This window comes from Pristis pectinata, chromosome 11 (genome assembly GCF_009764475.1).
Source record: "Pristis pectinata isolate sPriPec2 chromosome 11, sPriPec2.1.pri, whole genome shotgun sequence".
Classification (NCBI taxonomy): domain Eukaryota; kingdom Metazoa; phylum Chordata; class Chondrichthyes; order Rhinopristiformes; family Pristidae; genus Pristis; species Pristis pectinata.
Window position 1 is genome coordinate 85,731,684 of NC_067415.1, and position 14,307 is coordinate 85,745,990.

The 14,307-nt window shown below is 39.2% G+C and overlaps 1 protein-coding gene across 2 annotated transcripts in view; it reads left to right on the forward strand.

The window, feature by feature from the left end:
• pcca (propionyl-CoA carboxylase subunit alpha) overlaps nt 1-14,307 on the forward strand; it is a 314,348-nt gene that overhangs the window by 118,583 nt on the left and 181,458 nt on the right. For both annotated transcript variants that reach the window (XM_052025829.1, XM_052025830.1), the window contains 4 exons: nt 2,894-2,930; nt 4,573-4,651; nt 11,735-11,837; nt 13,743-13,837. In XM_052025829.1, coding sequence (XP_051881789.1) covers nt 2,894-2,930; nt 4,573-4,651; nt 11,735-11,837; nt 13,743-13,837 — 314 coding nt within the window. The remainder of the gene's footprint in view (nt 1-2,893; nt 2,931-4,572; nt 4,652-11,734; nt 11,838-13,742; nt 13,838-14,307) is intronic.

Below are 14,307 nucleotides of genomic sequence, written 5' to 3' on the forward strand. Positions count from 1 at the left end.
CACCTTATTGTCTGCCTGCACTGCACTTTCTCTGTAAATGTACCACTATATTCTGCATTCTGTTATTGCTTTTCCCTTGTACTACCTCGATGTACTGATTTGGTGAAATGATCTGTGTGGATGGCATGCAGAACAAAGTTTTTCAGTGTGCCTCGGTACATGAGACAATAATAATCCAATTTACCTAATTACCCTTTCCTGGCCCTAAAATCTGCTTGCAGGACCTCCTCCCTTCTTCAACCTATGTTATTGGTACTGAGGTAGACCGCACCCTCAGGTTCTTCATCCACCCCTTTCAGGATGCTCTGCAGTCACCCAGTGATGTTCCTTAGCATGTTCGATGGAGGTGATATACGATCCTGGAATGATATTCCACAGGCACACAAGTGTCAGCCTGCCCCCTAATTATTGAATTCCCTACCACTACTGCTCTTGGAACATTTAGGAAGATGTTTCGAATTAGGATGATATAAATATCTGCTGGTGGTAAAGATACTCAGTAATCAAAAGTTACTAAACTCATATAATTAGCAAAAAAAGTTTGTAGTGGAGAAATGTTTTTACACCTTGAGTTCCTATAACCTGCAGTGTACAGGTTGAAGGGACAGAAGAAGCAAATTCAGTATAAGCTTCAAAAAGATGCTGGATATTGATGAAAGAAAAATATGTCCCGGAATTTGGCCAAAAAGCAGGAGGGTGGGGTAGGGGAATCAGGATAATTGGAGAGATCCTGTGAGAGGCATGGACATGATGGGCTGAATGGCCTCTTACACTTTACATTATTATAGTAGAATCAAACTGAACTGTTACAATGTTGTACTATTGGCATGTCTTGCCAAAAGAGGAGCTTTGCTAAAATTTCTAAATGAAATTTCTTCTTGGAAGTTTAACACATGGTTTCTGTGTGTCTGCAGCTCAGATTCTGCAGCAAAACAAGTGAAACATTGCTTATTTAAGCAGAATGTCAATGAAAAGTTGCAAATTAAAACTACGAAGACAATTCAAAGTGTCTCCACTTAACTATAAATGGTGGAACAACATCAGCCTTTACTCTTCATGCATTGAGTTCAAGAGGCTCTAATTGTCTGCATTTGACTGGTTTAACACTTCCTGACAGAGTGGCTATTAAGGCGAAGTATTCTCGCATAACTGTCATCAAGTTGAACAAAGGCACTTGAAACTCAATGTGTGGAAACCACAAACATGCCTAAATTACTCCTTTGATTCCTTTTTTTGGTTCTTTCTGCTAAAATGATGGACGGTGTTTCCTTTTGTGAAGCCAAAGGTAGCTGGCAAGTTTAGTGAGCCCAAGACTTATTAAAACAAAATTTGTTTTACCCTGAAGATAATTATTCTTTGGAAAAAATACCATTTAACAATCATGGCTATTGCAAAAACATAAGATCTTAAACAGATACTCCTTTCAGATTTGCTTTGAGCTTAACAAGCGCTGATTTGTGGAGCAGACAAACTAATGAAAGGAAATTAAATTTTCTGCCAACTTCCCCACCCCCACCCCACGCTTCCTTGCTGCTGCTTCGCATATACGCAATATATGTTTTTATAAAGGATTTTCATTTTTGTTTTTATCATAACGAGCTGCAATCTTTTCTTTTGCTTTATAGATGATTTCGTCAAAGACTAATAATCATCAGCTGTTATCTAGTTGTTAAAGGATAGCATGCACACAGCTTTAAAAACTATCGACTTTCATTTTAATGTTTCATAAGTCAACCCCTGTAGTTTGAGCCACATATAGCAGTTGGTGGTTCCCAGACATTACTCTCGTCCATGATACTTTCCAACTTTTTGCTGCTCAAGTGCTTTTTTCCCCCCTAATAAAAACACAAATCCCAGAATATATAATTTCCTTGAGAAATGTACAAAACCTGGTTAATTAAGACAGGAACACTTAGTCTAGAATTGTATGGTTTTAAAATTTTTTTTACTCAATATCAATGCAACACAAGAATTCAGATGTATCTCTCTCTGTTTTCATGGCCCTTTGGAGAGCAAACAATTAAGAAGTAAAGATGTTATGTAGTTAATATTGATTTTGTTTTGGTGGTTTCTGAACGATTTGCCGAAGTATTCAGCTACTTTTATACAGATTTTTGTATTTGACCAAAGTGGAAACACTGAAGCAAGGGGCATTTTGCGTGCTTTGGGGTGGTGGGTTAGGTTGGAAGGGGTGGGGGGGGGGGTGTAGTAGAAGAAAGCTAAAATTGCTAACTTGTGAAAATGACTGTTAATGCCTTCAAGAATAATTTCTCGTCTGAATTTATTTGTCTTTAATGACTGAGAATATACGGGAACCTATAAACACTTGGGCTAGTTATAACTGTGGACAATTCTCTCCCCCTACTGTCAGTTAAAGGGATTGCGCAGTACTTGGAGAGGTTAAAATAGTTGAAAACAACATTAGTGGGGCAAGATAACGGAAAGGCTGATTTACATTTTACAACTACAGACTATTAAATCCTGCAAATTTTTTGCAATCTGGAAACTTAATAAAAGTGCTAAAGTTTATTTCATTTTGTTTGGTTTACTGTGTTCATTTAAATTGAATACTGAAATCTGGTATTTATATTGAAGTTTATACAAAGTGAGAAAGAACTATTAAAATGAACGCACAAGAGATCTTTCAAAATGGGAACTTGCAAATGTTTCAACAAAATTATTTTCCCTCTTTTCACTCCCAAAAAAAGTTGGAAGAGCAACAGGAGAAGGCTTATGTCTTCAATTATGGAATTGAATTTGTGTTCTATTGAACGAGAAGGTAGAGGGGTATTGTAAACTTAACCTAAAGTCTGTCAGTAGTGCAACACGTGCTTTAGGAGGAAAGGACAGAGGTGGCCAGGATTGATGTTCGTCATATTTTCTTCTCTCACAGGATGCTGATGAAGCTGTCAGAATTGCCAGGGAAATTGGTAAAATATTATTTTTTAACCAACATGCCACTATTTAATTTCTGGGTATATGCAAGTGAATACAGTAGATTCTCAGCCATCCGGTACCTATGGTGAATGGAGGGGGTGGGGGGGGGGTGGTGGGTAGATGTCAGCTGCATGAATCTGTGGTTGCAATTGCTCAGATAAACATCACCACACATTGCACATTAGTATGCATAAACTACTGAATAAATTGCCAAACTATATGTCATCTCCATACCCTTTTGAAGAACAATGTTTTACACTGCAACTCTATATTTTAAGTGTTAATGTAAAAATAAAGCAAAAGTAGATTAAATGATTGACTCTACTCGCTGTCACATGAAGTGTCAAATCTTCAAAGAGGATATTGCTGCTAATCAACTTCCAACTGCACTGCCCTTATGTATAAACATAAAAAAACTGAAAATGCCTTTTCACACTTATTTTCCATAACACTTGAAATAACGTTTGCTTAATTAAACAATTGCTTAATATTCTTAGAAATTGTTGCTGGTTGCATGAGAATTCTGAATGCATAAATCCCGGATAAACGAGAGTTTACTGTATGTAGCTATATATGTATTGTAATACAGTGTGTGTATAACATATCTATTAAAACTACTGTCGAAAGACTTCAGTGATACAGTCTTGGAGAAGAATAAATGGAATGGAGCAATACTTGTTCAGTTATTTTCTTGTTTGAGTAAACCTTTTAATAATTGAATGTAATTTTTTTCTGCATTTTTCTCTTGTTTATTTTGTTACTGTTCTCTTGCCTTTCCTCTGTCTGTCTCCCACAGAGAGACATTACTTCTGGCCCAACAGAGCAACCTAAAGGTTCTGCTTTGTAACTGGCCACAAGGCGATCAGAGGGAATTGTCCAGGGAGACCTGTTGACAGCCTTGCTCTCTCCCATCTGGTGGGCCGAAGGGCCTGTATTGTGCTGTATCGTTCTATGGTTCTATGTGCTTGTGTGTGGATATGGTATCTTGGCATGCAAAATTACTATTTACTTGTCAAGATGCTAATAACACTGTACTGTCAACTGGATTAATTTTTGCTGCAATAGTATTGCAGAATAGAAACAGATGATTCGCCCAACTGATAATGTGCCAGTGCTCATGTTCCATCTGAACCACCTCCCACCCATCTTTAGTTCACCCTAACAAGATATCCTTCCATTTCTTTCTCCATTGCGTATTTCGTTCTCCCTCAGTTCTTTTCCAGATTCCTCTTAAATGTATGTAATTACAAATTACAAAGATGCAGTCTTTTTCTTAATTATTAATAATTTTAACCGGAACATCTGACCATTGTTTGATCCTTGTCCTTTCTAATTTATTTTAAATTGCCATCTTGTTTGGATGGGGGTGAGGAAAGAGAACAAGTTATTGGACAATAAAGCAGCGTAACCATAGTCGGCCCAATGTAGCTGGAATGATTCACCACGTTATATTACTAAGGTTAACATATCGACTTTGGGATGTGGTTCTTGATAAAAGTACCAACAATATTGTGGAAGTGTGTGAAGGTAGTTTTCAGTGAACCAGTTGCTGTCTTAAGCATTTTCAGGCATATGGTCAACTGTCACGCTCACGTGATCAAAGTCAAAACATGTCTAATTGCCTCCTGCTGTTAGGCTATCCCGTCATGATCAAGGCTTCAGCAGGAGGTGGTGGGAAAGGAATGAGAATAGCCTGGAATGATGACGAGACCAGGTAAGACCATGCTGAAACAACAAGAACCGTGTCATCTGGTAGGATTTATATCATGCCATTACCATTTTGACATTGACAATCTATTAACTATGCAGTGGGTTGGACTGAAAAACCTTTTGTTAACGCCAGTGTTGGTCGTGTTTTGATGGAAGTGTTGGGAGCGCAGGCTGAGGCAGACGTTCAGCGTAAACAGAGCACGGCAGGCCGGTTGTTTTTGTTTAATTTGTTTGAGAGGTTGCTGTTAAAGCAAACAACCAGTGATGCTTCGTTTGTTTGCCAGATTCACTGGAATGTCATTCACTCCTTTTTGCTACTGTTTACCTAGACTCACTTGGAGCCAGCTGTACCATTTGTGATACCTGCCCCTCTCTTATCCTGGGGAAAAGTGTGAACAATAGGAGGAGGCAACACCTATCTTGCAAGAAGGAATGTGAACACTTGAAGCAAACCAACACCATTTGTGCTCATTATCTAATATGTGACAATCTAGTTGAGGCTGGGCTAAAGTAAATTCATCACTAAGTGATTTTAATATTTTTACGGAATTTTGTTGCTTTCAAACTAATATATAAAATGAGCAATTTAATACAAAATACATTTACATTGCTCATAAGTGGGGCTTATCTGGAGCATCCACAGAAATACTCTGGCTGTAAGTTGGTGAGTAAAAGTCATTGCATCAATTGCAAAGCAGGAATTAGGAGTGCCTTCCACTGGATAAATGCAATTCCAACAATGTTCAGGAAGATTGGTACAATCCAGGTCAAACATTCACTCTCTCTGCCACTAGTGCAGTCCAAATGTCTTTTAAACACTGTAATTGTACCTGGCTCTACCACCTCCTCTGGCATCTTGTTCCATATCCCCACTACCGTCTGTGTGGAAAAACCTGCCCCTCAGATCCCCTTTATCCTCTCACCTTAAACCATGCCCTCTAGTTTTAGACTCCCCTACCTTGGCAAAAAAGACTGTGCCTATCTGCCTATCTATGCCCATCATAATTTTATAAATCACTTTAAGGTGATCCCCTCAGTCTCCTTTGCTTCACGGGAAACAGTCCCAGCCATCCAATCTCTCCTTATAACTCATGCCCTCTTTAGCTCAGTCACATTCTCCTCTCTAGCTTCATTTTGATTAACTCGCTACCTTATTTCCTATATTCCAACAGAAGTACTTAATTGGAATTTTCAGAGATTATGAAAGGTGCCACAGAGAATATGCCTCTATTTTCTCCCCCAATAACATACCAGCCAAGTCAATAGCAGGAAAATAACTTTGGTTATACTTTGTGGACGTGAAATTAATATCAAAATTTTTGTTCAACAATGAGAGTTGGAGAAACTTTTTTGTGCCATTTGAATGTTCTCAGGATACTGACCCTCCTGCCAATCATAAAATTTTTTCATATACTTTTTCAAACCCTTTGTCAGAGCTAATTTTTCAACTTCCCTAAAGCTCCTCTGCTTCAAGAACAACTGAGGCCCCTCATCCCTGAGATGATTGCAGTTTATCCACTACACATCCTCCTAAAGGCCTTGATATCCTACTGAAAACGTGGGGCCCAGAATTGGCCACATTTCTCTGCATAAGGCCAAACCAGTGCAAATGGTTGCCCTCTCACCTTCAAAGATATAAGCAAGCGGTTGCTGATTAATATTTTATGCCCTTGGAAAACTTACCGGATAAATGCTTCTTGATATTTATCTTGTGCTTTCCTCAAGTTTGTCAACAAACTGAAATTAAAATTGCATGTTTGAGGAAAAAGTCCTTATTGCTCTCTTTTCCGCCATTCACTGGCTCCCAGCGGCCCTGTTTTAGAGCAATATTTGTTGCTCATGTACAAGCCATCACCACAGTGTCTGTTGCCAACACTGTGCCAGCCCATGGGTTGGAGACAGGGTGGGATGTATGACTGGACCTGCAGTAGACACCCCATTGTACAGCAATCAAAATCTATCTATGGAAATCAGAGTCTGTAAAAGACAAAGGAACTGGAACTTGACTGAAACTGCAGAACTTCTAATAACAGCTTGGTAATTTCTCCAGAAAAATGCAGTTGAGTGGAGGATGGTTACACACAAGTTATACGCAGAAATAAATCTGTCGCTTGCAGCAGTGTGGTCATCTGACTTGATTGATGGGTATTACCCAATCATCTCCACTCTGGTTTGGAATAACAAAAGCACTGATTCAGACCAATTTAGTGTTGAATTACTTGATTATATACAGCATTGGTTACTTAAATACAAACCATAATTTGCATACTGTAGTGAGATAAATTATTATGAATTAATGTAATGATTCACACCTAAATTCTTCCATTTAATTAATTCAGTGTGTGTCATTTTGTTTCATACTGCCAAATGTGGAACGGACTAGGTCATCACGTTCTTGCTCACTGTTCCATCCTGTTGATGGTAATTCTCTACTGGGTTCCTGATCATTTCCCGTTTTCATCATCCCACCTTAGAACATAAGAAATAAGAGCAGAAGTCGGCCATCTGGCCCATCGAGCCTGCTCTGCCATTCAATGAGATCATGGCTGATCTGGCCGTGGACTCATCTCCACCTACCTGCCTTTTCCCCATAACCCTTAATTCCCCTACTATACAAAAATCTATCTAATTGTGTCTTCAATATAAGTATTAGTCACATATACATCGAAACACACAGTGAAATGCATATTTTACATAGAGTGTTCTGGGGGCAGCTGCTTCTGGCACCAACATAGCATGCCCACGACTTCCTAACCTGTACATCTTTGGAATGTGGGAGGAAACCAGAGCACCCGGAGGTAACCCACGCAGACACAGGGAGAACGCACAAACTCCTTACGGGCAGTGGCCGGAATTGAACCCAGGTTGCTTTAGTATATTTAATGAGGTACCCTCTACTGCTTCCTTGGGCAGAGAATTCCACAGATTCACTACTCTCTGAGAAAAGCAGTTCCTCCTCATCTCCGTCTTAAATCTACAATCCTAGTCTGCCTTTAGCAGCTGATGTGCTAAGCCTTAAAAATTTTCTCCCTAAACCTCCCTGCTTCTTTCTTCTTTAAGATGTCCTTAAAACCTGAGAAAACCTTCGCCTGCTTTTGTCCATGGATGCTGCCTGACCTGCTGAGTTCCTCCAGCATCATCGTGATTTTCATTGTCCTTAAAACCTCCCTCTTTGACTGAGTTTGCACGTCTCAGTGCCAAATTTAGTTGTTAGTCGTGCCTGTGAACCCCTGGAGTTGTTTGACTATATTAAGGGTGATACGCAAGTCCAAGTTGTTGTGTGTACCCAGTCTGCAGCTTCATCCATTTGCAGTTTGTCCTCTGGGATGTTTTGTTAAAATTCTCCCCAAAAATACAGTGTACAATATGACCTTATTGCAGAGGTGGTGTATTTTGTTTTGAAAATTTGATGTTTATCTGACCTTAGTACAGATGTTAAGCAGCTGATCCTTCCTGATCTCTGGTCGTGTAGATTGCCTGGCACCTTCCCCCCCACCGCCCCCCCCCCCCCCGCCCCGCAGTTGGAAGGTATTATCAGTGTGAATAGGATTGGCTCCAGCTGTGTATCTAATAAATGACTGTCCTCATTAGCTGAGCTAATGTGCTGGTGTCCCACGAGCACTGGTAGAGACCGATGTTCTCTGCAAAATGGTTTAAGAACGTAGGACCGTACAGAAATGGCACGTTGGAAAGCCATTGAATGCTGGAATAGACTCAGGACTGAATGGCCTCATTGTCCCAGTGGTCTTCAAATCTGCCCCAAACTCATCCTGTCGAACATTGTAATTGGACATCTCCTTCTCGTCTTAGCACCACATCCCCTTCCACTGCCTCAACTCCCCACCCAACTTCTTCAATGCCACCATGTAATTCAACAGAGGCAGAAAACCCAGGGCCAGTAAGGGAAACAGTAGCCTGGAAAATCTTAAGCCACCCACCAGTCCAAGGGATCTCAAGGAGCACACAAACTGTTCTTAGTATATTAAGCAACTGTATAATTTCAGACACAGTAATTTACAATGATAGGGGTAGAAATATTTTGACTGAGGAAAGGGCCTGTACTGTCTTTGGGTTGTTGACTGCCTCAGGTTTCCAAGGCATAAGTGAGCTCAATAGTGAAAAAGGAATTGCAGTGAATTGCAGTGAATTGCAGTCAATAAGATGCACAGAACTGATGAGAATTAAATGGGGTTCACCTAGTTGCAATCTGTAACCTTACTGAAGTGTGCTCCTGGATGGATAGCATACATAATAACATTTAATGTCATCCTTTTGTTGACTTTGCTTATCTTTATAGTTTACCCATTGATTTTACTTGCTGAATCCCTTAAATATTCTGTCAATTCCTAGTACAGTGATTTTCAATTCATCTTGACCACATTGACCTGTGTGTCATTTTAATCCATTTTGATCTGACTGCAATAAATGTTGATAGTTGCCTTAGCAACAGTCCTTCCATACTTCCTACAGTTGACTTTCCAGGCGTTCTTGTGCTCCCATTTGTTTTATTTTCATTTCCTTCCTACAATTTTTACAGCACAATATTTTTGTCACTGCCCTTTTTATTTAAACAGGCTGCAGTTCCTCCAGTAGAAACGTCAGTCCTTGTGCACCACATTCACTGATAAACAATTGATTCAGGCTTACTGCGCTAACTTGTTTGCAGTTTAAATACTTGTGTGTGAATGTCTTCTTTAAGAACGAAGAGGGAAATAGAGCGTACAGAAACCTTTCCATATTCTCAAGATATCCTAAGGGTTAATGAATTACTTGCTCGAGTGTGGTCATTCAGTGGACACTCAATCTGTAAATCCTTAAGACTGACCTGAGCAGACAGCTGTTCGTAGGGTGACATCTCCCTTCAAATATAGCACTCTTATTACTTTGCTGAAATGTCTTTTTGCTTTTTACACAGTCAAATGCTGCAGTGGGATCTGATCCCTAACCCCAGCCTAATAAGTGAGCCAGATTAGTTCTTTGCCGACGAATCAGAAACAAATCCCAATCTCTAGCATAGCCACAGGAGCAGGGGAAGGCTTTTTATACACTTGAGTGCATTCTGCTGTTCCATTTAGATTAAGGCTGATCTGCGGAATAAAATTCATCTAGTGGCCTTCCTTCAGTAACCCCTGTCCATTGTTAAATATTCCAACGTGCTTCACAGGAGGGTTATCCAACAGACTTTCACTTTGAGACATGTAAGGAGAGGTATCAAGACAGTTGACTGAAAAGTTGATTGAAAAGAGCAGTTATAAGGAGCAAAGGTAGGCAGAGAGGGGGAAGAGGTATAAGGAGGAAGTTCCAGATTTTGAGCTGAAGGTATGGCTGCCAATGGTAGAGGAATTAAATTGGAAAACTTACAGAACTTTAATGGTTGCAGGAAGTTATAGAAGAGGGAAATCGTGATTGGATCAGGTTCAGGAGACGATTTAGATTTGCAGGCACGGGTATCAATGAAGGAATTGTGGTAATACATACTATTATTCCAGAGAGGTGCAATGATATTTTCATCTTTCTCAAAATTGCACAACCAGGATTAACAGCATGAATGTTATGAATGTTTTATGCTTTGAAGGACCACCCAGTTCCTCTGCACTGGGGTATAGGAAACAAACAAATAGATTGTATATAGCAGATTTTAAATGGAGAAGAAACATCCTGAATTACTCAAATTAAACATAACCCTCAAATATGTATAGAAATGGAATGAATTAGCTTTGCAGTATGCCTGTGATTTTACTTTCACCTCTTAAATTAAGCAGTTACAGATTCATATAAAATAGAAAGTTCCCACTAGCATCCTAGCTTTTCAAAAAAAAACTATCAGTATCACTTAGAGGCATTCATCTAGAAAGTTGGTTCAAGTTGAATTGCATTTGTGGTTGACATCCAAATATTTCGGGAAAGGTTTGAGTGAGGATTAGTGAATGAATGGTGATAATTGGGCAATGCTTACCCACCCCTACCCCTACACTCATTCATTAATACAGGTGATTCCTGCTCTCTACTATCAAATAAAGGAAAATAGACTCCAAAAACCTGCATCTAGCATGAAATTATTTATTGAGATGTGCATTCAGCAGTTCAGTACTGGGGATGTAGATATATGCTATTGCACAAAATATGCTTCTCGATTTCCAGTTTCAGAAGCAAGTTAAATCAATACACAAGTTTTAATTTATTATTGTGAAAGGGAAATTCATTGTATGGATATATGTTTAAATCATTTACAGTTTGAGGACACCCTGAAGTTGTTCACAGTTGGTTACATGACTGTTATTTAAGTTTTGGAATGTAGGGGAATGTGACTGCCAGTTTTGTGTATAGCAAGCTCCCACAAGCAACATTGTAATATTGGTGACATCTTCTGCTTTAGAAATGTTGATTGAGGTATATAAATTGGCCAGGACACTGGGGAGAGAATACTACTTCTCTTCAGATAGTGCCATGGAATCTGAGAGGATGGATTGTGCCTCAATTTAACATCACAGCATAAAACTAACAACTCTGGTAATGCAACACCCACTTGGTGCTGTACTAGAACATCAGCCTAGATCTTATGCTCTGTTTTCTGGAGTGGGATTTGAATTCATGATCTTCTGAATCAGGGCAACCCTTGGCTAAGGGTGCTGACACTGGTTGCAGCAATTTCCTGCAGTTCAGTTGAAGTCAGAAAAACCAGGGATAACACAAGCATCTGCTGATCTGTAAGGTTTAAGCTGCATGCTGAACCTGGTTGCATGAAAAACAAAAGGAGATAAATCCAGAACTTCCAGAAATATTTATTGGAAGCACCAGATTGAAGTTTATAACTCATTCAAAGCACTTTTTTTTATCACCTATTGTGCTGCTTAAATCCATATGTTATTTTCATTTCAATATACAGATCTGTATCCAGTAGTGTAATATCTGAAGCATATGATTGCTGAAATGTTTTTTCTATATTCATTTATTGAATGTTCTATAGCACTTAATGAAGCATAGCCTGTTGTATTTTATTAATGTAATTCATCAAGTAACTGTAATGATTTTTAAAACTAATTAAAAAAGCTAAAATTTAAAAGTTCCACTCTTTTTCCTTTTCTAGGGAAGGATTTAGATTTTCATCACAAGAAGCTGCCTCAAGTTTTGGAGACGATCGCCTCTTGATCGAGAAGTTCATTGATAATCCTCGGCACATTGAGATTCAGGTTAATAAGTCCAGAATTCTCAAATTAAAAATTCTTTTCAGGAAAACTTATAATTAAACCTGTTTGTTGAAGGACTGTTCTGTCATCTGTGGAGCACAGATTAAAAGCTAACCAAGATACAGTAGAAGTTTTCACCTGTCAGAGTTTACTGAGTTTTCACAGTACAATCTAGTTCCTAATGGGAATATTATAAAGCAACACACTGCTGCTCTCTTGAGGGTATTTATAAACAAGGGTGAGAATGTGGTCAAAGCAAGGTCCTGTATGTTTAACATAATTTCTTGAGAAACCTCTTTAAAGGGGAGTTGAGCAGGGTAGCTCAAATCAGTCTCTTTCAGAGAGGCTATATGATGGCTGGTGCAGGAGTAACAGTTGAGATGTTACGTTGGTGCACCTTGCATTAGGGGCAGAATAGAAAGTGTTTTCCTGTAAAGATATTTGGCAACAAATGATGCTAAGAATAGGTGATACTGACTGAGTGACAAAAATGTTTAATCCCCTCACACTATCATATCCCTTGTATTGATGAGGACAGATGCTCCCTTGGTCGCTCAGTGAATTTATTCAGAAAGAGAACAAAGTATGCAGATTAGGAAATGCCCAGCTTTGTCCTTGACCTGTGCCAAGTCAGTTGATCTTGGCTGAGGAGTAGGTTGTTAGGATAGGGGAAAATCGAGGTACTTTTTCATTTCTGTTTGCTATCCCGCTGAAGAAGATGTGGATATTTATAGAGTCATACAGCACAGAAACAGGCCCTTCAGCCCATCCCACCCATGCCAACCAAGGTTGTGCCAGGGATACTCAGCAGTGATACCCTGAAGTTAAAAAGTGTGAGAGTTCTTACTGTGAATGCCCACAAGTGACTAACAAGTACATCTGGGCTACTTCCATTGAATATAGGAAATCAGAGTTTGAGATGTGGTACTTGGAAGAAAGATGACATTCAGAGAGAAGCAAGTGGATGACGAGATGAATAATAGAAACAAATGCATTCATACCAGGAAGTTTGAAAAATTATTTGAATGATCAGGGATAACTGAGAACAATTGTTTTCATCCAATCTCACTTCAACAAATCAGAAACTAAGTGGATATTTGATGGACAATGTTGGTTGGGTTTGTTACGGATCAGGTTGCTATTTGGTGAATGTCCCTTTAAAATATAGTACAGTAGAGTAGTAGTGTGTGTGTGTGGTGTTGTCACTACAGCAAGACAACAACGTGCTGGCGTTTATTGCTCAGTGAGTCAGTGAGGAGAGAGAGAGAGCGAGAGAGAGAGAGAGACACTGACTGCTGGTCTCTGTATCGATGGATGAAGAACAATAACTGTGTCTGTAACTACAATTCACGTATGGATTATTGGTGCAATCCAGCAGTGTCCACTTTGTCATTAACCTGTAGAGGGAAACAGGTATTTGTGTGGAGGGCCACGTATCAAGTGCCTTCGGGGTGGCAGATACTTCAGAACAAAGCAATGGAGATCATCAGTGATTGAGGTGTTGTATGGGTTCCATCGTGGAACATTTGGATTTCGTAATTTCTCTCTATATTCTCTCTACATTTTCTCTTCAGTCAACAGCGGTTTTGCAAAAGCCTTTGCTCATGTTTCACCTTATGACTTGCTGAACTGAACTTTGAGAACTATTTCTGGACTTGGAGTTTGGGAATTTGCCACACATACACTTTGAGTTTAGTTTTGGGGATTATATTTGATATCTAACATTTTTACTTATTATCATAAGTAGTTATTAATAAAATAGTTTCTAACACTTATACATGACTCGGTGTGTTTCTATTGTTGCTGGTATGTAACAGGTTTGATACATTAATTATGCTTTTATCATGACGACTGCATACATTAAAAAAAATATATACAATTGCCTTTCAGAAGCATTTTTCTCCATAGGTTATAGGAGATAAACACGGCAACACCCTGTGGCTGAATGAGAGAGAGTGTTCCATTCAGAGGAGAAATCAGAAAGTTGTAGAAGAGGCACCAAGGTAAGGCCTTACAGAACCTTTTGACAACACCATGCTTTGTTGTATTTTTAAAAAAAAATCCTGAGTAACAGAAAGTCATGTTATTCATTTTATTGGATCCTAAAAGTGTTTTCTCTGTTAACAACTGCAGTGTTTTTCTGTGAGTGTCATTCAAGATATTTGCCCCCTTGAATGGACTCTGAATCTTCAGCTTTCCAACATGAGGGAAGACAATCCACTTAGCAGTGGCTGACTATTATTTCTCTTTGTTTATCCAGAGGGTGATGAATCTTTGGAATGCTCACCTCAAGAGGGCTGTGGAGACTCGGTTGCTGATTATATTCAAAGAGAGATCAGTAGATTTTCAGGGATTAAGGGATAGGAAGTTAGTGCAGGAAAGTGGCACTGAGATAAAAGATCAGCCACTTTAAAAAGAATGGTAAAGGACTGAGCAGAGTCAACATAGATTTATGAAAGGAAAATCATGTTTG